Source organism: Aquarana catesbeiana, linkage group LG02 (assembly GCF_042186555.1).
Source record: "Aquarana catesbeiana isolate 2022-GZ linkage group LG02, ASM4218655v1, whole genome shotgun sequence".
NCBI lineage: Eukaryota > Metazoa > Chordata > Amphibia > Anura > Ranidae > Aquarana > Aquarana catesbeiana.
The window spans coordinates 673,174,366-673,198,525 of record NC_133325.1 but is presented as its reverse complement, the minus strand read 5'-3'; the positions used below and the strand labels follow the sequence as shown (position 1 = coordinate 673,198,525).

The 24,160-nt window shown below is 39.7% G+C and overlaps 1 protein-coding gene across 2 annotated transcripts in view; it reads right to left on the bottom strand.

The window, feature by feature from the left end:
* SGSM2 (small G protein signaling modulator 2) overlaps positions 1-24,160 on the bottom strand; it is a 528,702-nt gene that overhangs the window by 29,843 nt on the left and 474,699 nt on the right. For both annotated transcript variants that reach the window (XM_073616693.1, XM_073616694.1), the window contains 3 exons: positions 14,097-14,225; positions 13,559-13,741; positions 7,595-7,999 (listed from right to left, as the gene is read on the bottom strand). In XM_073616693.1, coding sequence (XP_073472794.1) covers positions 7,595-7,999; positions 13,559-13,741; positions 14,097-14,225 — 717 coding nt within the window. The remainder of the gene's footprint in view (positions 1-7,594; positions 8,000-13,558; positions 13,742-14,096; positions 14,226-24,160) is intronic.

The following is a 24,160-nucleotide window of genomic DNA, read 5'->3' as shown; positions in this document are numbered from 1 at the left end:
AAACCCCGAGGCATGGCGAGTTTAAGTTTTTTGTAATAATTTTTTGGAAAATGAAAAAAAAAAATTCACAATGCCACTAATGTAGTACAGCATCATCATATAACTGGTGTGGCGGTGATCAGGCACGCCGACGGTGACAGTATATACTTTTCTTTTTTATAATACTTTTTTTGTAAAAAAAAAAAATCTTATTTTTTTTTTTTAGACCTTATGATCGTTTATATCAGTGAATTTCACTGGTATAAGCAACTACTTTTACTGAATTAAACTGATTCATTCAGTATGTATTGTTGTGATTAGCTGTGACTGGCCATAGCTAATCACATGGTACAGATGGGCTTTGATTGGCCCTGTCTGTACCATGTAAGAAGAAAAAGGGGTTCCCCTAAATGGACTTTTTAGGCAACTAAAAACATTCTAATAAACATATACAAAGGTAATATAATAACAAAAATTTTTATTAATAATTAAACATGATAAAAATGAAATGAAACATTGATTGATCACAATACAATTCATTACTATCACCATGAACAAGGGATTTTTTATGAGGAGATCTCCTTACAACCAATGCGTTTTGGGGTACGAAATGATTTTGCCGGTGGGGGGTGCTTCCCCCCACCGGCAAAATCATTTCGTGCTGTTTGTTGTCTGCACTTTTTAATGTTGCTATAATGGAACATTGGAAACTATCTCACCACTAAACTTTATGTAAGTGAATAACAGTTAAGCATTTATTTATGTATGTTATGATAGTAACAGTTTTTTCACTCCAAGCTATTGATTCAATGTTTTATTTATGCTTTAGATGAATTCCTCCTTCCTCTGCACCCCTGAAGAAGGATTACATTGTACCCCGAAAACGCATTGGGTGTAAGGAGGTCTCCTCATAAAAAATCCCTTGTTCATGGTGATAGTATTGAATTGTATTGTGATCAATCAATGTTTAATTTCATTTTTATCACGTTTAATTATTAATAAAAATTGTTGTTATTATATTACCTTTGTATATGTTTATTAGAATGTTTTTAGTTGCCTAAAAAGTCAATTTAGGGGAACCCCTTTTTCTTCTTGCTCTAAATACTGGATGTGGCACTCTTAAGCACAGATCTGCCATTCACCGTTTCTTTCCTCTGTCTGTACCATGTGATCACTGTGACCAATCACAGCTAGCAACACAATTGTACACAATGAATGGCAAGAAAGGAAGCCAGTCATTGTTTACAATTGTCCTGTGATCTGCTGTGATTGGTCACAGCAAATCACATGGTACCGGAAGAGGGCTGGTACAATGATCAGTCTTTGCGCCGCAGTGCGTTCCAGGAAGACGTCATATGACATCCACCAGGAATGAGGAAAGTCCTGACTGGACGTCATTTTACAATAGGCTGGACATGAACTGGTTAAAAGGATGCAGACCCCGCCCCTCTCCTCATTAGAGCACTGCACATGCATCAGCTGATGAATAATGAAAATGTCATTCCCAATCAGTATCCAAAAGACATAGAAGAATAAACAGCTTTTGCCTTTAGAGCAGAAACAGGTAGGAATCTGCAACAAAGTTGTTAAAATCCCTGCAATGCACATTGTTCACCCAGAGGGAATTGTTTTTTTCTCAACAAAAGTGGAGTTACTCTTTAATGAGTCTCTCCTGACTGATGAGTCTCTTAGAACATATACGGAATGCTCAATCCGACAATATAATTCAAAAGACCGAAATAGTGAAACTTCTCCTCTTACATTATGGGAAGCGCACAAGGTAGTGATTAGGGGAGACTGTATTAAACTGGCCTTGAGTCTTAAACATGAACAAACACTTTGTTTGCACTACCTGGAAAAGACATTCTAAGACAAAACAAGGGCCTTTAGCAGTGATCTCTCCACACAAAATAAATTGGAGCTCGAGTGAGTCAAACGAGATTGATTGATTGATGGTATTGATAGATACGCAGATAAGCAATTTAGACATACTAAACATAAGCTATGTTTGAAAGGCAATAATCAAGGTCTTCCTCTTTGTAAGTTTGGCCATATAAATTATATCCCACCCGAAAAACACTTTGCCTATGTCTTTCAGACAGTACATTATCTAGTAACCCATCCTAAATAGTCTCTATGCCCCTACCAACTCCTTCTCCTCCCTTTAGGCAAATGATTTGCTTTCCATAACAAACTCCTGAAAATTCTGGACTCATTACGAAAAACTATGAAGCTCCCAATAGAGCTGATGGAAGTTTTGGTAGCAATTAAATCTTTAAAGACCAAAAAACACTCGGGCCCAGATGGATTACAGTCACGCATTACAAAACAATTGCAGACTAACTCACTCCCATGTTGACAGGTACCTTTAACGATCTAAGACAAGATGATTGCTTCCTCACAGAATCCATCTTGACTGAGGAGTGCGTGATCATGAAACCTGAATATTCCAAAACTGAAACTGATTATTCCAACTGGACAAATTAACGCCTTATTTTGCTACTTAATGTAGATGATGCATTTTTTTGTGAAAATTTCAGCTACCAGACTAAACACCCAAATAAAATTATTAATTCACAAGGATCAGGTGGCATTCATCTGTGGGAAAATACACATCTCCTTTATTTGGGAACCCATCTTACATCTTACATCTTAATATCACACATTATATTACAATCAACTCACATTATATTACAACCTACTATCCACCCCTTACCTGAAAATTCAAAAGTCTGCTCTCAGCCTGGCATGGTTATCCTCTCTCTTGGTAGGGGTGTAAAGCAGCAATCAAAACTAACTACTTGTTTAGGGTTCTGCCAATTCAGATACCCTTGTCCATTCTTCGTGACTTCCAAAGTTAGATCCTCAGAATTATATGGGACAATCACATGCCTAGACTCGTCAAACACACTCTTTACCATGGTGGACCACAAGGCTGGCTGGGTGCACAACTATCATCTTTCACTGATGATGTTGTTCCAAACTCTAGTAACTAAAGCTACACTACCCAAGACAGAATTATTCTGCTATTTATGGGTGAAACTTTTTGTCACTTCCACGGTTCGTCCTCCCACAGACAGGATGACCTTCAGTTCCTTCAAGCATAAATGCAAGACAACCCCCAGGATTGATCACCTTGCTGTATAACTCTCCACTGACAGGCTCTGCATGTTCCTTATTATGATTATATGTATTGGTGGGCATCTGACCTAGATATTACTATTACCCCAGAACAATGGAACCAAATTTTGGACATCATGTTGTTTTGTGGCTGTCAAGTTCCAGGAACCTATGAACATATGGATTGATCCTGCCTGATCATTCAAACATTTTAGGGTCAATAGTAATATAGTTTACTAAACACCCTATTTGACAACACTTTACCTATGCTACCAGGTAAGACACAATTCAACCTTAAACTAGATGGTCTAAAAAAAATTAATAATTTAAATTAATTATGCATGTCTTCACAATCGCTAAACAAGCGCAAACGTTTGGTGTGTTGCTAAGGCTATTTATAGTGGTTTCAATAGCACTAATATGGAGTGACATTTTAGTTACATGTGTTGTGTTTGGAAGATAAGGCTCCCCGCATTGATATGTAAATGAACCTGACAGACTAGTTTATGAGTTTAGCACAGGAAGTCAGGCTACAGGATATGATGTAGCAGGAAATGGGGGAGGGGAATGGGACTTTGAACCGGTCATGTGCTTAGTCAAAGGACAGACACAGACTTGTTCTAAAGACAGAGGAGCAACAGTTGTGCTGGGAGACTTTGGAGAAAATAGATGTTTTTGCAGGACTCTTTTTTTTTTTAATTCAGTAATTTTTTTATTGGTTTTTCTTACAATAATACAAATAAACATTACACATTCATAATCTTCCAGATACAGTTAACATACACATACTACAACGTGCAATCCCCCCAAACCCCAAAAAGGCAAAGAGAAAAAAAAGAAAACCCCAGAACACAAAATCTATAGTATTTCTCTCTCCCCCCACACCCCAACACCCAGCCCCCTCGCCAAATAGAGGAACTCATCACTCAAGGTCCCAGGCCTCCATCCACACTTTCCAGATAGCTTCATATTTCCCTTGATTTTCTCAATGTAGGTAAATGAATTTCTCCTTTACTATAGTTTCTCTTATCTGTGTTCTCCATTCCTCTACCATTGGAGGATACATAGAAATCCATTTCTGAGCTATCAATTTCCGTGCTTGAAACAGGCATCTCGCTATTACACTGTAATTATTTTCTGATATATTGGGTTTCTTCACTATATTTAACAAACATATTCTCGGATCCAGTATTCATTTTTTACTCAATATATTATTTATATTATTAATTATATCCTGCCAGTATCTTTGAAGTTTGGGACACCTCCATAGCATGTGTATTAAATTGGCTGGGGCGCCTCTACATCAAGAACGTCGGGGGGGTTTCCCTACGTTTCCACTTAAACAATTTTTCAGGGGTATAATATGACCTATGCAGGATAAACAGTTGTGTTAGTTTTTGGGTCATGGATAGTGATACCTGTAGGATCGCGGAGAGAGCCTCCGACCACTGTGCATCTGACAGTGGGCCAAGGTCTTGTTCCCACTGCATCCTAGCCGGAATCACTACCTTTTCTTTAAGCTTACTGTTCAATATCTCATATAGTTTAGATATAAGACCCTGCTTTTTTCCTTCCTTTTTGAGCAGTGGTATTATTTTAAAATTGTTGAGCTTAAATTCCAAAATACGCGACTGAACCTGTATGGTGTGTCTAAGTTGCAAGTACTGGAAAAATCTGTGTCTCGGTATCCCAAATTCCTCAGACAGTTGAACAAATTATTTCATATTATCATTCCAGAACAATTGCTCGACATATCTGAGTCCTTGAGTCTGCCAAAACTCAAACCCCTTTAATTTCTGAACTTCTAAATAATTTCCGTTATTCCAAATTGGAGTGCAAGAGGTATACCCTGTAACAATTGTAATAGCTTTCATTTCCTGCCATACATAAGCGAATAGTTTGCCTGACAGGAATTTTTATTGTTTGCATAGTTTTTGCCTCTAATGTGGACAGCAGTGTATGTCCCTTACCCAATAGATCCCAATCTCTGTATGGGATCCTCTTCCATAGCCACTGACCAACCAAAAAGCTGCTGTATCTGCGATGCTAAAAAGTAATTCTTTGGCTGTGGGATGGCAAGTCCCCCCTCATCTTTAGCTAGCATTAAGGTTGTTATTTTATCAGAGAATGTTTTTTCCTTCAAATGAGTTCACGAAAGAGAGACTCTATCCTATTAAACCAAAACATTGCTATCCAAATCGGGCAATTATGAAAAATGTACAATAATTGTGGGACCCAAATCATTTTTATAAGGTTGGCTCTTCCAATCACAGTTAATGGGAGTTTGCTTCAGCTCTGGCTTTTGTCTTTAAACCTAAGTAATAATGGTCTGAGGTTTAAGTCTATATAGTCCCCCACATTTCGTGTTACCTAGATTCCTAAATACCTAATTTTATGATTTATTTTAATTTGTTTTGTGTAATCTGGTAGGGAAATGTTCTCATTATGTATGGGCATCAAGACCGATTTCTCCCAATTGATGCAGAACCCTGAGATCTGTCCAAATGTAGATACAAGGGTCATAAGTTCCTCTAAAGATTTTGTAGGGTCACTCAAGAAAATTAGAGCGTCATCTGCGTATAGAGCTATTTTGTTCTCCACTCCTGCACGTTCAAATCCCTCTATCCCCTCGGACTGTCTGATTGCAGCGGCCAATAGCTCCACTGCCAGCACAAACAGAAGGGGGGACAGAGGGCAACCCTGTCTAGTCCCCCGGGACAATGAGAGAACTGGTGACATAGTGTCATTGATTTTCAACCTCGCTTTTGGCTCTCCTGTGTGATATATGCTTTATTTAATACTTCCAGGAGTTCTGGTAGCAAAATTTTACCATATATTTTGTGTATCTCCACAGGGAGTCCGTTCATCCCTGGTGCTTTATTATTTTGAATTTGCCTCACAGCTTCCTCTAATTCTACCAGAGTTATAGGAGTATCCAAAGATTCACTTACTATTGGAGACAATTTGGGTATCATTAGATTATCTAAAAAAAGTTAATTTTTTTCCCTTATATTTGATATTTCCGATGTATACAACCGTAAATAGAAATCCACAAATATCCTTTGACTACTCTCTGTGTCATACATCACTACACCTTTTTTATCTTTAATGGCAACTATGCTAGACGGGCCTTCCTGGTTTCGTGGTATCATTTTTAACATATGGCCCACCTGTTCCCCCATTAGATAATGTTTTTGGCTCTGCAGAAATCTACTATTCTCTGCCTTAATTATAACCACATTTCTGTATATCTTCTGAGCTTCCTGCCATACTATGCGTTTCTCTTCAATGGGATCTAGTATAAATTCTTGTTCTGTTTGCTTAACTCTTTGTGTTGCAATTTCCTCCCTTTGTCTTGTAGCTAATTTAATTTTAGATATTTCTTTAATAATTACACCTCTAAGGTATGCTTTCATTGCATCCCAAACCACCATCACTGATGTTGATCCCTTATTATCTTCGAAAAAGCCCATTAATTGCTAGTTCTATTTCAGTCTTCTCTGGGAACAAAGATAGCCACGGTGGGTTTACTTTCCACAGTGGTCGAATCAATTGCTCCTTCCACTCCAAAGGCAAAGTCAGTGGGGAATGATCAGAGAGTCCCCTTGCTACATACTGAACCGATTTTACCCAGGAAAGAAAGCTTCCATTTCCCAAATCCATATCAATTCTTGATAGTGACCCATATGTACTTGAACAGCAGTACTCTAAAGGAAAGAACCATGAAGAAGATTTCATCAATTGAAAGCCCAAGTGTAAGTAGCTGTTTAGTATAGATATGCCTATCCCATACATTGTACATGCCTATTTGTTAGGAAGGATAAATAGTTTGTACATTATAGGCATATTTTGTTATACTTTGTATGCAACGCATTATGTAATCTGCAGTTCTACGTGCAGTTTTTCTGTTCAGTAAAAGTATTAATACACCACAGAGGTCTAAGCTTCCTTGGCTTATACCGCAAGAACCTTTAATTGACGCAAGCAAAACACTTGGCTATCAGATTCACTCTATTTGCTGAAGTGAAAAATAGTATTCACACTTTCTACGGTTAGATTTGACCGGCGTCTGCTGGATTTGTTACATCGATAAAATATACCTTTTTTAAGTACTTTGACTCTTTCCATCTCATATGTAGTCTCCCCCCCCATAACTCTCTTTCCCTTATACCCCTCTCCTTTTCCTCCTTTTTTTCCCTTTCTTGCTTCCCTCACCCTCTTCTCTGTCTTTGGTGCTTTATTTATGCCTTTACATCACAACATGGGAAGCATTTGAAATAATATACAATGGAACTCACCTATATGTAAATTACCATTTAGATGCAAATTACTGGTGCATCTGTCCTACAAAACATGATTTTTTTCATAGGTTGTATATGAGGTGCTGTCATACTGTTACTTGATTATTTTCACCAAGTTTTGTTATTACTTGAAAACAAAATAAAAAATCAATGAAAAAATTGAACAAATGAAAAAATTATTTTATCTTACTTACTGTGTACGACGTGGGGCACATGGAAGAAATATCCTCAGAATTACTTAAGTACTCCAGCTGTGAACACAGCTGCTCTTCACATATAGAGTCCTGCATTTTGAGGACTCCCTTTGTTTTCCTGGGAGTGCCTATGCTCATTTCTGTCCTGTCTGACTCTGTGCTTGATTCTTCTTCCTCAAAACATATGCTCTGTCCATCGTCAATGCTCGACAGTATCCCAGAGGTCACAGAGTAGTTACGAGAAGAGGGAAGACCAGAATCAGGAGAGTCAAACTCCACAGACTGCTGTGGTTCAGCTCCCACTGCCGATGGAGTGCCATCAGTGTTGGTCAAGGTAGTGGTTTTATCGTTGTGAGTTTTCAAGTCTCGGTCTGTCAGATCTATTTCTTCTGTAGACATGAAGACCTGCAACACATATATATCGTAAGGTACTGTAGTAATGATGTGAAATATACTCATGGATGTATTTAGACAACATGCTGCTCTGGGATGCATGGTTTTTTTTTCTAAAAGAAAATAAAGCTAGAATGTGTTATTATAAGAAACATGTGATCTGCTTTATATTAACAAATGTATTTTAACTGTACTGATCAACAGACAAGAAAAAAGAGAGGGTTTCATATTTAATGTACTATAGTGAGTCTTCTGACACCTCTCAACATCCCTGCATACACTTCTGTCTATAGCTCATTTTCTGAGACAACTGAAATAAGTTAGTGCTGCTGGGTGAGAAAAAGGGCTCTCAAGAGTACAATAAATTAGAAACTAACAGTTGGATAGATCCCCTTGCATATGCCCAGCTTTATACTCTGATCCCTGCTTGTCTCCAGGACAATACATTTTCATAGTATAAGCCCAATTGAACTTTCAGTTTAATGAACCTGTCATGTGTTTAGCTGATTTAAACTGAAGGTTCAGTTTGGCTTTAAAGTGGAACTAAACCCAGCTATTCTACTGTTTCCCAAAACAGTTACGTTCAAGGCATGTCCTGAACGATAACTGTCACAGTTAATTGTACTTTCCTCTAGATTGTCCACTAGACTGTCAAGTCATCAATTAGCTGGTATCATAACCGATCACATGTGTAGCACCATGGCAACTGCAGATCAAACAGAGGCTAAGATGACAGCTTTCTTGCCTGTAAAGGATAGGAGGATTTAGTTATTATTTACCTATATCATGATGGTTTCAACCTTGCCACTTCAGCAAGAAAATCCAACTGATTGCTACAGCCAAGCTTTTGCCTGAAATGCTAGCCTGTAATCTAACCTGTACTATATTGCAAAGGACCCCTGGCCCTGTTATATTTTATGCTGGATTTTCATTATTTGAGTCTATAGGAACACACCATTAGATACTATCTTGCCTTAGTACAAATAGTTGTCTTTGGCACAATATTCCAACAATGAAAACAAAATGTGTGGCATTTAATTATACAGAGAAAGCTGCCTCTGCTTACTGTGTCTGAAGGTGATTTTTTTAAATCTTTGTGGCTAAAATATACTAATCCTGTGCTTACTTTGTAACAGTTCATAATTTTTTTGATGTCTCGGATGTTGCAGTAGGTGCAGAAGCCTCAACCTCCATGGCAGCCTCTACCTCCTCAAGCATTCCTACCCACTGGTGGAAAAGTGTCAGTTCATACATCTGCATGTTATCAAAAAAGTCCATTACTGAGAGGTCCTCTGAGATTTCAAATGTAATATACAGTAAGTGCAACAGAGATATGGTCTGAATATTATCAAAGACCAAGATTTTATCTAAACACCAATTGCAGAGTGTGCACACATTTATATATAAGCTTAGTATTAGAAAACAATCTGTATAAATAACTACCCAATATTCTAAGAATCATCCCTGTATCCTTCTGCAGCTCAATGCCAAGGATGTTGGAGAGGGATATCAATAAAATAACAAATGAATGGCTTTTCTTGTTTGGATAGCAGAAAAGATCATAAATTACTCCAGAGAATTAATGTTATTCTGCTAAACTATGCAATAATCCTAAGATTAAATGTCACAGAAAGAGATATACAGTTTAATAGATGTCAACGTTTTAAAGCAGCAAATGCTAAAAGGCCATCATATGTCAGAATAAGACATAACGGTATAACAAATATTGTGTGTTCCCTGGATTTGTACTCCACATTTGCAGAGAAGAAAATTGGAGTTTAAATAATAACCTTTACTGGTAGGGAATATACCAGGTATACCCAGGTAATGTGGTTGTGGGAATGTATTCATTTGACAGACAGATGGCAGCAATCCAGGACAATCAGTCATGGTATCAGAACCACTTTTTTAAACAGGTAAAATCTAAAAGTGGAAACACGTAAATGCCAAAGTAGTTCCAAAAAGTCATCTAGAACTATGTATACTCTACTGTAGACTGTTAGGATACAAAGATCTACAAAAGAGTTCAGTGACCACATACAATTACCTTATTTATTGCAGCGGGTTATGGTGTTCTGTACAATAAACCAAAGCTGACTCTTATTAAAAAAATGAATCGATCCCTGCTGAGCAAGCGGAATGTGTGAAAGGGACCTAAGGTAGCTTATTCGCAGCTGCAGTGCATTATCATAGTTCAGGGTTTCTCAGGTTTTGCAGAACCCTAGGGTTTAATGAGAGAACCCCAGGGGTTCTGCTACTGCCTTCATTGCAGCAGATTTGTATCCACCCAGTGGCAAACTATAGTTCTTAGTACAGCTAGGCTGATTTAAATCAGAACAATAGTACTCTTTCGGTCACAGAGACAGTAGGGGAGCACCTTTTGTCTCTTCTGTTAAACTACAGAGACCATATATATATATGACATGGCCCTTTAGAAAAGTCACCCCATTTACATAAAGTGTGATCTTTTCCAGGAATCATGGCCTCATCATTGCTTTATATTTGTTTATATTAAACACCAGGATGTTTTGTTCTTTTTTCAGTATTCCTATTTTCATGATAGTGGCTATAATTTTTGTCTGTAAATGTAACATTAAAAATGTATATTTTGCACATGATGTATTGATGCTCTTTTTTTTCCTTGACTGAAATAATGGATATCTGATTATGGTGCAAGCAGGGTTAAGTCTTTTGCCTACATTTTGTTATTAAGTAGGTTTTTAGAGTGTGTGCTTTTAAGCTGATTTTCAAGAAAGGTGGAACTCCCCTATAAGATTTGGAATTTTTCCTTTCTCAACAAGTTTCCGAGTAAATAGCAGGACCCCCATAATGCCAATTACAGTGCTTGATTGATTTAAGATGAATACATAAAATGTTACTGCACCAATAGATAGTGAAGTTAGTCCCTGAACTATAATTCTAAACAAATCAAATTTAGTGTTGTCACTGTCACGCAAAAACCATGCAAATAAGTTTTGCAATGATCACCAAATCAAGCCCTAGTTTTACATTAAAGAGGTAAACGTTATAATTGTATTTAATTATATCCACAACTCTCTGATTATGCTAAAGTACCATAAGCTATAGATCAAGAAATTATTTCAGAGATTCTACAAGACAAAGTTGAGAAAGGCTGTCTTACTGTGTTGGATCGCCATTGAAAATGAATGGCACTGCGACACTTGTACATGATACACTGCTGCGTGTTTACCGCAACACACATGTGTGAATGGGCCCTTCAAGATTGAATTGTTTGAAACTAAGGCTAACCCTGGTAAGGTGACCTGATATTAGCCAGGTATGAGATGGATTCATCACAGATTGATGGACAGACTGTTGGATATACCTAGTTGTTGATAACAGGTAGCTATTTAAGGGAGCATGTTAAAGGATGCATTTAGGATGCATACCAACCTGCCGCTAATGAGTATTTTAGATGACATGTGGGTGTGTCTATGCATTGTGCAACCACAGATGAATTTTCTGGGCATCCCAAATTACAGAATGCGGTCTATATGAACTCCCTATTTTGATATCAAAATGTACTGTTTATAAAGACACAACCCCTGGCAAAAAGTATGAAATCACCACTCTTGGAAAATGTTCATTCAATTGTTTAATTGGGTAGAAAAACCTAATCACAGACATGCCTCAAAACTATTTTCATTCAAAGAAAGAAAGAAAATTGTAGTCAATTGCAACTGTTTTTGCAGATCAAGCAGAGGGAAAAAATATGGAATCACTAAATTATGATACTATGGAATCATGAAAAAAACACTGCAGTATACCACTAGTACTTTATTGTACCACCTCTGGCTTTTATAACAGCTTGAATTCTCTGAGGCATGGATTTAACTATCGACAAACAGTATTCTTCATCAATCTGGCTCCAACTTTATCTTCTTGCCAGATCAGCTTTGCAGGTTGTAGCCTTATCATGGACCAATTTATTTAATTTCCACCATATATTTTCAATTGGTTTGAGGTCTGGACTATTTTCAGGCCATGCCATTGACATTATGTCTTTCTTGTAGGAAAGTTTTCAAGGCTTTTGCCTTATGGCAAAGATGCATGATCATCCTGAAAAACGATGTCATCACTACCAAACATCCTTTCAATTGATTGAACAAGAAAAGTGTCCAAAACCTTAATATAAACTTGTGTATTTATTGAAGATTTAATGACTGCCATCTCCTTCGTACCTTTGCCTGATATGCAACCCCATATCATCAATGATTGTGGAAATTTGCATGTTTTATTCAGGCGGTCGTCTTCATACATTTCATTGGAACGACACCAAACAAAATTTCCAGCATTATCACCCTGCCCAATGCAGATTCGTGATTCATCACTGAATATCACTTTCATCCAGTCATCCACAGTCCATGATTGCTTTTCTTTAGCCCACTGTAACCTTGTTTTTTCCTTTACAGTTCGGTCACAGACATTGACTTCAGTTTCTGACCATTTGTTCCTCATTTGTTTTGTTGTGCATTTTCTGTTTTAAATGCATATTGCTTTAAAGCAGGATTCCGTCCCTGAAAAAAAAAAATTAAAAGTCAGCAGCTACTAACACTGTAGCTGCTGACTTTAAATAAGTACTTACCTGTCCTGGGTGCCCACGATGTCGGCCGCCCGAGGCCGACCCGTCCCTCGGCTCTCAGCACCGCCATCCTAAGTAAGGGAAACAGGCAGTGGAGCCTTGCGGCTTCACTGCCAGATTTCTACTGCGCACACGCGAGCGGTGCGGCGCTTTGTGAATGGCCCCGTGGTGTTCTGGGAACACACACAGTTCCCAGAAGACAACGGGGCCTCTCACTGTGGAGCAGAACACGCCGCGGAATAGGAAGAGGCAGATTAGGAAGACTGCCTAGCAACAAGGGTTTAGGTAAGTTTAAATTTTTTTTTTTTTCAATTTTTTTTTTATTTTTTTTTTTATTTTTGGTGAATTTTTTTTTTCAGGGTGGCCCTCCACTGTAAGTTTTCTATCTTGACGTTTTGATGTCTTCTTGGTCTACCAGTATACTCCCTTTTAACAACCTTCCCATTCGATTTGTACTTGGTCCAGATTTTAGACACAGCTGACTGGTAACAACCAACATCTTTTGGAATATTCCATGATGATTTACCTTCTTGAAGAAGTTTATAAACCTCTACATGATTCATGTCCATCAGTTTGATGCAACAGCTCGCCAAGGTGTGCAAACACTCTTTTTTAACTGCAGACTGATTAGCAGATGTAATCTGATGCAGATGTTTGTTTTAGAACTGAAAAGTACATGGTATTTCCATAATATTTTGGCTTGATCTGCAAAAACAGTTGCAATTGACTCCAGTTTTCTACCTTTTTAAATTTTTTTTTAATGTTTCTTAAAACAGAAGGTTGGAATGTTAAATGAAAATAGTTTTGAGGCATGTATGTCATTACTTTTTTTCTACACAATTAAACAATTGAATGAACATTTTCTAAGTGGTGATTCCCTACTTTTTGCCAGGGGTTGTATAACTTACATTAAGTACCATAAACATCAGATAGTATTATTACAAAGAGACATGTATAAAGTGTCCTACATCATTACTAATAGTAGAATCACGATGAATCAGGCGTTGGACATGGCTGTCAATGCTGCTTTCAGATGAGAGCTTGGCATAAATGGCCGAATGTGATGCCTTTTCCCTCTGCTTGACAATGACTTCACAGGCTTTCCACTCCGCCATCACCTTCTGATACCTGGAGGCAATGGCTTCATCCACCTTGGGTAAAGGGCAGAAACATTATTATATAAAAATATATTTGTAAAGAAGATTTACATACAATGCTGATATTTGATAATTTTATACATTAAAAATTTAGAAGCATACGGTCTCTTTCAACTTTTAAAATGGTCCAGTAGGAACACATTTGATGCTTGCAGGATTTATTTTAAAATTTCAAACACAATGGACCTTGTGTCTGACAGTCTGGATAATATACCACAATTGAAACCTGTGCTGGAAAACGACAGATGGAGAATTACAATATGAAGCTGGTTGATTGGAGTGGGACACTATAAGCTTTTTCAGACTATTCAAAAATAAGGACCAATATAAAACTGAAACCTTAACTTACTCGATCCATTTCTTTCTTAGTCATCCCAAACTTGTAATGGCCAAGCAAGAATGGCCAAACTTCTTTGCGGATATCATGTTCCACTCCTCCATAATACACCAACCGCAGTAGTTCCAGCTCTTTGTAATTCTGTGGGGATAAAACCAGAGCCTCAGCACTTTGCAACACTGTCTCTCAAGAGGGATTACTTATAATTACATTATCACCAGGTGAAAATGTAGGGAATAAGACTGAAAAAGGAAACGAATGCATCCACCACATTTAAGGACTAGTGATCTACAATAAAATATTTTTTTTCATTCATGGATTTAGATAAGCTGTCTGTGATAGTTGGGAGCTGATCAGGTCAAACAGGTACTAAGTCCTCCCAGCAGTCCTTTAATTGGTTAATGCTGGAAAGCCAGACAGGCATCCTGAGCATATGATCACTGTGATTGGCTGTCACAGTTGACACATGACTGGGAGCCCGTCCTGCTTGCACCTGATCATAAACAGAGACCAAGAGCTGTCAGTGAGCATGCTCTCAGCTCAGAAATCTTGTCTCCCTACTGCCTCCCCCATAAATGTATAACTACTAAAGCCCACCCTCCTTGCCATTGCACATATGTTGTACATGGTCAGTAAGAGGTTAAGGATCAATGTTTACCACCACACACACTATTTTCTACATGCCTTTAACTCCTTCCAACTAACTCCCTCATTGCAAATATCACTGTGCTTCCTAAACAAAATAGATTTCACACAATGTAGTAATTACAGACCAATTCCCCTACTCATTATAGATCCCATATTATTCTCCAAGATCCTCGTCAATAGGCTACTTCCCCACTTAGACCAGATTATCCACATTGATCAGGTAGGGTTTATTCCCCAATGCAAGGCACGAGACAACACTACCAGGGTGATAGATCTCATTCATTTGGTCAAGTCGAAGGCCCATTTGCTCATGCTCTTTTCCAATGATGAGAAGAAGGCCTTTGATTGTGCTGACTGGCAATTTCTGTGATCCACACTCTCATATATGGGCCTAGGTGCCAATATGCTGTCCTGAGTTTCAGCACTTTATTCTTTAACACAAGCCATGATACAAATTAATGAAACATGCTCTGACTACTTTGAGTTAGAAGATGGTACCAGGCAGGGCGGCCCCATTATTGCCTTTTATTTTTGTGTTGGCACTGGAACTGTTACTGTGTTCCATCAGGGTGATTTCAGATCACTCCTAACCCGAATCAGCTATTTGATGCCAACTTACATCCCTTGTTGTTTAAAATACACCTTGACAGGGCCTTAAACCTGACATGGTTTGGGAGGTGCAACATTTTTAAGATGACAACTCTACCACAGATATTGTACATGAATAAAACCCTCCCACCTTTATCCCTTCTTTGTTTTTTTTACTACTTCTCAGATTTATATCGGGGAAAACAAACTTGTATAGGTATCTCTCTCTCTCTTAACCCTCACCAAGCAGAAAGGGGTTATTGGACTACCCCATGTCCTACTATGCTACAAAGCCTTAAATTTAGTGTGAGTGGTGAGCTGGTGTACTCAAGCTGCAATAAATCCTTGGTTGAGATCAAACAGGAACACTCCCCGGTCCCATTGTCATGTATTTCCTGGCTACTGTCAGGACGATTGACATCCCTCATTATGCACCAGATTATTGGAGCTACGCCCAAGGTGGTATCATCCACTTTCTTCTTAGCAGAGATTTTGCCGCAGCCATCTCATTTGATCTCTTTACTGACAGACTTAAAGTGTCTATCCATCTTCAAGATGTCCATCACCGTCAGCCATACAACACCTGTAGGACTGTCCTATTGATATTTTGTCAGCGTACCACATCTGCCATTTCTTGAGGACACTATTGCTTGAACGGGTAGCTTGCATGACACTATACGTTTGAAAACTTGCATGCATACATCTTATGTGCCTCATCTTTTGTCACAGCTGTATGAACTTCTAGTGTCTCCCCTCCAGAATACATCCCACCTACATTCGTAAATGGGAAGAAGATCTGCAAATCACTTTTTCTTTGGCACAAATTAAACAGGATGTATTTTTTGCACATAAGTCATCCATTGCCAACAAATTTCAAGAACAGGGATATAAGATTCTATCTCGCGAGTACAGGGTGCAAACCAAGCTACACAAAATCTTCCCATGAACATCCAACTTAGGCTAGCATTGTAACCAGGAATATTCTGTGAACAAGTGAGGCAGTTAGAACTTAAACTTACTTCAATGAAGTTGGGCAATCCACCCATGGGTTACTTACCTTACGTTAATAGTGTACAATTCACCTTTTCTGGTTCAATATGTTTTATTGCAGAAGTAGTATTAAACATACAACAATGTCAAAGGCACCTAGATTGCCCACGCAGGGGCTAGAAATGGTGCATAAGAGACAAACACAACGAAAGGAAATACAACATAAACCGAGAAGGGCAGCCTCACCAATTAACATAGATTATCATAGAAATCCTGAGTGCAACATACAAAATTTGGAGTAACCCCCATAAGTGCAGGAAAAACCAGGACAAAATGCATTGACACAGTTCACCTTTTAAACGTGCCCCTCTCTAATCTCCCTCTTGTTGGCCAAAGGTAACAATATTGAAAACAGTGAGAGAAAAAATTTCTTAACAAGTGGTATCCTTGGACAATCTTCTCTTGTTCTGCTGCATATCAGGAGCCACTACATCAATCTACTGTGGGAAAGACTCCGAACAGTTTTTTGTCCACCCCATGGCTCTGCAAAATTAGCTGGGTGCCATTGATGGTTCCCTACTTTACGCCTTGGTTAGGCGTTTTTAGGCCCTCTCCACCGGTGCATCTTTTTCCCTCTCTCTGTCCCTTCTTTTCCCCTTGTTAGTTTTTCTTTTTCCCTGCAAGACAGTGGAGGAATTTCCCTTTACACCTTACCATCCATTATATTTTCCACGTTTTATTAGATGTCTGTTATATTTTAGTTTAAGTGTGGTTAGGTAAGAGGTATAAACACATTCTTCATTGCCTTTCTTCATAGAAAATGCTTAAACAAGAGAAAAAAATGGGCCAAAAGTATCCTATTTACTTTTCCATGTATTTACTTCACAGTCTGGTTATCAAATAAAGGACTTGTAGGCAGCTCTTTGCTAAACTGGGGATTGTCACCATTAGATAAATTTAATCATTAGGGTTGTAGGATGTGCCCTGAATTTGTGGCTTTTCTTTAAGATAGCTGTGTACGCTTATGATGCAACAAATTTATCTTGTCAGGAAAAAAGATTAAAAACAAAAGTATAAACTGGAAAGTGGAAATTGCATCAAAATGATTTATGACTTGTGTCCGAACTACAATTGAAAATATAATGCGGCTTCCCTTTTTTCTCTTAGGAAGTGATCAAATAACTAGAAGATAGCAAATAACTAGAAGATTGCAAGTAAATGAGCTAATATTCCACCTTCATCACATAACGGTAGAGGGGTTTATGCATGGTTTTCATATCCCTCTACTAAACATTGGAGGAACACAAAGTCAGATTGAGAGTGTGTCAGGTGCTTGTTAAGAACATACTGTATATGTGTCATATTTAAAGTGTTACTAAAGGGTAACATTTTAAATTTCAAATAATAAACATGTTATACTCACATGCTCTGTGCAATTGTATTGCACAGAGCTGCCTCGAACTTCTTCTTTTTGGGGTCCCCCGCTGGTGATCAAGGCTCCTCTTCTTCTTCTTGTGCCCCCCGTAGCAAGTCGCTTGCTATGGGAGCACACAGTGCATACTTGCTCCTGAGCTGTGTGCTGAGCCCCCTACCCTGCTTCCACCCCACTACATTTGATTGACAGCAGTGAAAAGGAAGAGAGGGTGTACAGTGCTGGATCTCTTATCCCTTCTCTTCCCCTTCACACAGGAAAGGGTGAGGACAGAAAGATATAAAATGTTTTTTACCTTAATGCATTAACAGCACCATTGCTCAGGCCCCATGCCTCGGTCCTCCTGACCATATAGCACAATATCCAAGTGTTTGTGCACAAGCGCTGTACTTTTGTCAGCTCGCTGTCCTACAGCTCCCTGCTACTTTTTCTCTTGGGCTCGGCCTTCTGTCAGTCCTGTTCCAGACAGCACCATGCAATAGTTCTGATTACCCTAAGAACCCAGCACACACCTGGACTATTAGTGTGTCTGTTCTCTACAAAACCTGTCCCAGACTGCCATTTAACATTTTCTCCTACATTTTCACTGTGGAAGGGTCTTGTACTGCCACAGTACATATTGTTGATTGTCTCTTGCTCTGTCAGATGTTCTGGTGCTTGAAACTTGATTGTTTCATTTCTTTAATGATGTACATTACTGTATTTGGGATATCTTTTGCAACTAATAGGAGCATATTCTAGAACGGGCATGCCAAACTGATGTATTATGGGCTACATGCTGCCCTCTCACTTCTGCTCCGTGGCCCTCAGCTGGTTTAAGGTTATAAAACTATTGCAGCTCTAGCTGTTCTCACTTCCTAGCCTGATTTTCTAGCTAAATATACAGTATCTCACAAAAGTGAATACACCCCTCACATTTTTATAAATATTTTATATATATATATATATATATATATATATATATATATATATATATATATATATATTTTTTTTTTTTAAATTATATCTTTTCATGAGACAACACTGAAGAAATGACACTTTGCTACAATGTAAAGTAGTGAGTGTACAGCTTGTATAATAGTTAAAATTTTCTGTCCCCTCAAAATAACTCAACACACAGCCATTAAAGTCTAAACCGTTGGCAACAAAAGTGAGTACACCCTAAGTGAATATGTCAAAATTGGCCCAAAGTGTCAATATTTTGTGTGGCCACCAATATTTTCCGGCGCTTCCTTAACCCTCTTTGGCATGGAGTTCACCAGAGCTTCACAGGTTGCCACTGGAGTCCTCTTCCACTCCTCCATGACGACATTACAAAGCTGGTGGATGTTAGAGACTTTGCGCTCCTCCACCTTCCGTTTGAGGACGCCCCACAGATGCTTAATAGAGTTTAGGTCTGGAGACATGCTTGGCTAGTCCATCACCTTTACCCTCAGCTTCTTTAGCAAGGCAGTGGTCGTCTTGGAGGTATGTTTGGGGTCGTTATCATGTTGGAATACTGCCCTGTGGACCAGTCTCCGAAGGGAGGGGATCATGCTCTGCTTCAGTATGTCACAGTACATGTTGGCAATCATGGCTTCCTCAATGAAAAGGAAGCTCCCCAGTGACAGCAGCACTCATGCAGCCCCCCACCATAATACTCCCACCACCATGCTTGACTCTAGGCAAGACACACTTGTCTTTGTACTCCTCACCTGGTTGCTGCCACATACGCTTGACACCATCTGAACCAAAAAAGTTTATCTTGGTCTCATTAGATGAAATGACATGGTTCCAGTAATCCATGTCCTTGTCTTCAACAAACTGTTTGCGGGCTTTCTTGTGCATCATCTTTAGAAGTGCCTTCCTTCTCGGGCGACAGCCATGCAGACCAATTTGATGCAGTGTGCGGTGTATGGTCTAAGCACTGACAGGCTGACCCCCACCCCTTCAACCTCTGCAGCAATGCTGGCAGCACTCATATGTCTATTTCCCAAAGACAACCTCTGGATATGACGCTGAACACGTGCACTCAACTTCATTGGTCGACCATGTTTAGAGTGGAACCTGTCCTGTTAAACCGCTGTATGGTTTTGGCCACTGTACTTCAGCTCAGTTTCAGGGTCTTGGCAATCTTTTTATAGCCTAGACCATCTTTATGTAGAGCAACAATTCTTTTTTTCAGATCCTCAGAGAGTTTTTCACCATGTGGTGCGACGTTGAACTTCCAGTGATCAGTATGAGAGAGTGAGAGTGATAACACCCAATTTTACACACCTGCTCCCCATTCACACCTGAGACCTTGTAACACTAACGAGTCACATGACACCGCGGAGGGAAAATGGTTAATTGGGCCCAATTTGGTAATTTTCATTTAGGGGTGCACTCACTTTTGTTGCCAGCAGTTTAGACATTAATGGCTGTGTGTTTAGATATTTTGAGGCGACAGCAAATTTACACTGTTATACAAACTGTACATTCACTACAGTACATTGTAGCAAAGTGTCATTTCTTCAGTGTTGTCACATGAAAAGATATATTATAATACAGGAGGTCCCCTAGTTACAAACACCCGACTTACAGACGACTCCTACTTACAAACAGAGCGAGACAACAGGAAGTGAGAGGAAATCTACCCCTACTAAGGCAAATTCACTCCTGTAAGAGATATTATGGGAAAAAGGTACCTCCACTAATGCTTTATCACCAAGGCTTGTTTCCACAACAACCCAAAATTTTCAAAATCCGATTGTCATTGGGACAGAAAGTGAGATAAAATCTTCTGAACATGGACACAGACAGAAAAACAAACGTTACAGGGGTGTTAACCGTTCCCTATGCTATCCAAAAAGCTTAAAAATCATTTTTTTGAGTGGAACTACACTTAAAAAATTTACCTGTTCCGACTTACAAACGGATTCAACTTAAGAACAAACCTACAGACCCTATCTTGTTTGTAACCTGGGGACTGGCTGTATTTACAAAGATGTGAGGGGTGTACTCACTTTTGTGAGATACTGCACTTCAGGAAATGTGTTATGGCCTTTCTCTGAGATTGCACCTGCATACACATTTATACTCAATGCTCTGGAGAGATCTTTATATTTTGGGCTGGTGCTGTATGGTGTTGAGCAGATACCACGCAAGTTCGTGTTTGTAGGTGAGTATCCCTGTTATGAATGTGCTTGGAGATTGGGGACAGAAAAGGGTAAGGGTACGAAAGAATATTCTCTACACTATTTTAAAAGCTTCCAGTACCAATATCTGAGTGACAGCCAGCTTGTATAAAGCAGTGACCTAGCTATTAAGAAGAGAGTTGTGAGTGGCTACAGCTGGCAGCTCATTTTCAGTTGTGTGTGCAACCACTGAATTAAAATAAAAGGATAATGAATAAATCAAATGTATGATTAAGTTTTACAACTAAATTAAAAGACTGGAACACAAAAGGATTTTCTTTTTTTTTAATGTTAGGAACTAACATGGTATCTATGTTGGAGAATGGTAGGTACCACACTTATAGCACGTATTGTTGTTCGATGAAGAATAAAAAGCTTAAAGGGGCATCATGATGGCCTCCTAAATGTCTGGAACTGTTGCTTAGCCACCCTCTGAAAAGCAATCCACCAGAGATCACTCTTTAGAGACTGCTGCAGTGTGCACTTAGCCTTTCAGTTTTTTCTTAGTTCCCCTGCAAAGTTGAATGAATGAAAGACTTGTATAGCGCTGCAAATGCGAACTGAATCGCCTCAAGGCGCTTATCCGTCCTGTGTCATCCAGCTCCTTAGAAGAGGTAGGTCTTAAGTTTTTTCGGAAGGCCTGATGGTTTTCTTCCAAGCGGATGTTAGTTGGTAGAGCTCTCCATAGCCGTGGTCCTTGGACTGCGGTCTCCCTTCGATTTGTAGCGGGACTTGGGAATGAAGAGTAGGTTTTGCTTCGCTGATCGAAGATTGCGATTAGGTGTGTAGTGTTTTATTTTCTCGCATAAGTATTGAGGAGCGTTTCCTTGTATGCATTTGTGGGTGAAGCAGAGGGTCTTGAATATGATCCGATTCTTTACAGTTAGCCAATGTAGGCTCCTCAGGGACAGAGAGATGGATTCCCAGGGTTTTTTTCCTGTTACCAGTCTTGTTGCCGTATTTTGGATGAGTTGTAGGCATGCAATCTGATATTTAGGTAGACCTATGTAGAGGGAGTTCGCGTAGTCGAGTCGGGAATTGATGATTGTACCAACTACTGTTGCTTTGTCTTCTTCTGGAATGAAGGGCATGAGTCTACATAGCAGGCAAAGAAGATGGTGAGATCCGCTGACTACTGATCCTATTTGTGCATCCATTGACATTTCTGAGTCAAAGATGACTCCGAGACTTTTGGCTTTGGTGCTTTGGGGGATAGTCTGTCCAAAGATGGTGGGAGGTGTCCACGGGGTCTTGGTTCCAGTATTTCGGTTTGTGTGTAGGAGAAGGAGCTCTGTTTTGGATCCATTGAGTTTGAGGGAGCTAGTGGTCATCCAGGCGTCTATCAATGTGAGGCATTTTTCTAGTTGGTGATATTGGTCTTTTTGTCCAGTAATGCGAAAGTAGAGTTGAGTGTCATCGGCGTATGAGTGGAAGCAGAGGTCCGATTTTCTGATGATTTTGAGGAGAGTGCGGATGTAGATGTTGAAGAGCACTGGTGACAAGGGTGAACCTTGAGGAACCCCATAAGAAATAGCGCGGGTTTCAGAGGTGAAGGCTCCAAGTTTCACTGTCTGAGAACGATTTCCCAAGAATGAGGCGAACCATTTTAGATCTGAATCTGTGACTCCTGCAACTTCTGTGAGGCGGATGAGTAATGTATTGTGGTCCACTGTATCGAACGCTGCACTGTGGTCCAACAGTACCAGGAGACATGATTCTCCGTCACCTGCTGCTTCGAGGGCATCGTCCCATATTTTGAGGAGTGCCATTTCTGTGCCATGGCCTGGGCGGAATCCTGATTGCAGAGGGTCCAAGAGTTTGTGTGTGTCCAGGTGGCATTGTAGCTGTTGTACTACTGCTTTTTCCTTAATCTTGGAGATGGTGTTAAGGCTTCTTATCGGTCTGCGGCAGTTAGGGTCCTTAGGGTCGAGGTTGGGTTTCTTTAGGAGGGGTTTAACGATGCCTTGCTTGAGGGCGATCAGAACAATCCCTTCTTTGAATGACTGATTTATGAGATGTGTTATAGTAGGAGCCAAGATATCGGAACATTCTTTCAGGTTACACGAATACCTGTTGATACTGCCAGTAAAGTCCACCTAATGTAGCTTCCTGTGATGGTGTGGCGCCTCTGGCGCAGTGCTTCTGAATTCAGAGTTGCTGCTCTCATGTAGACTGTGTCGGCTTGAACTACAGTGGGATGGGAAGATGTTGTAGGTGGCTGGGCTATCAGCATTGTCACTACTGATTAACAAGCCTGTAGCTCATCAGTCAGCACCTGGCTGGTAGTTTTGCCCCCTGCTTTCTGGATTGACAGTTCTGCCTCTGTTGCTGAAACGCTCCAACTGTCGGTGGTAATGCCTGAGAGGGGGAGTGATGCAAGGGAGAACACAAAGGAAGTAAGATTGGTGCAATCAGGGAAGGTGAAGGTATTTTTTTTTTTTTTTGTGACAGGAAGCCAGGAAAAACTATGGGTTGTGTCCAGGATGGGAGGCATATTTGTCCCAGGTTCATGCAGTATACAAATTGTTTTCCCTTTTGTGCTGTGCAGTAAGCTTGCTTGGCTCACTGAGAGGTTAACAAGCTCAGCTAAGATAGGTCTAGTACTCTGGGCTCTATAAAATTCCCAGGCTGCTTAGGGAGGATGCTGCACCCTGGAACCAAATTTCTGTGCAGGACAGACTGGGGAGCAGCCATTTGCTTGTATGGTGAGATTAGGTCTGTGTGACTATTGACTCCGATTTATTCTGTGTCAAAGTCAAGGGTTTGGGCAGTAGTAAACTGTCCCAGGACAAGTAGTTAGGTTACTGTGTTTGTAGTTAGATGCTCAACGTGGCAAGGGTTTATTTTTTTTGCTGTTTTGATACCTGCACTAAGACCCCTTTGACACTGGGGCCGCCCGTGCGTTAGCGATAAAGCGCCACTTTACCACTGTTCTAGTGGTGCTTTTTGGGCGATAGCGGGGCGATTTTAACCCCAAAGAAAGTGCTGCCGTTCATTGTAAACTGCCCCAAAGATGCTGCTTGCAAGACTTTTTCTAACGTCCTGCAAGCGCACCACCCCAGCGTGAAAGATCTTGGGCTTTCACTCTCGGGCAGCATGGGAGGCAGTTTTCAGGCACTATTTCTAGCTCTAAAATGCCTGAAAACTGCCACAGTGTGAAAGGGATCTTAGTGAACACAGATTTTGTAAATAAATCACACTTGTGTTTCACCAAGATCCTGCTGTCTTGCTGTGCCTTTTTCACCATGCTGTGACTCATCCAG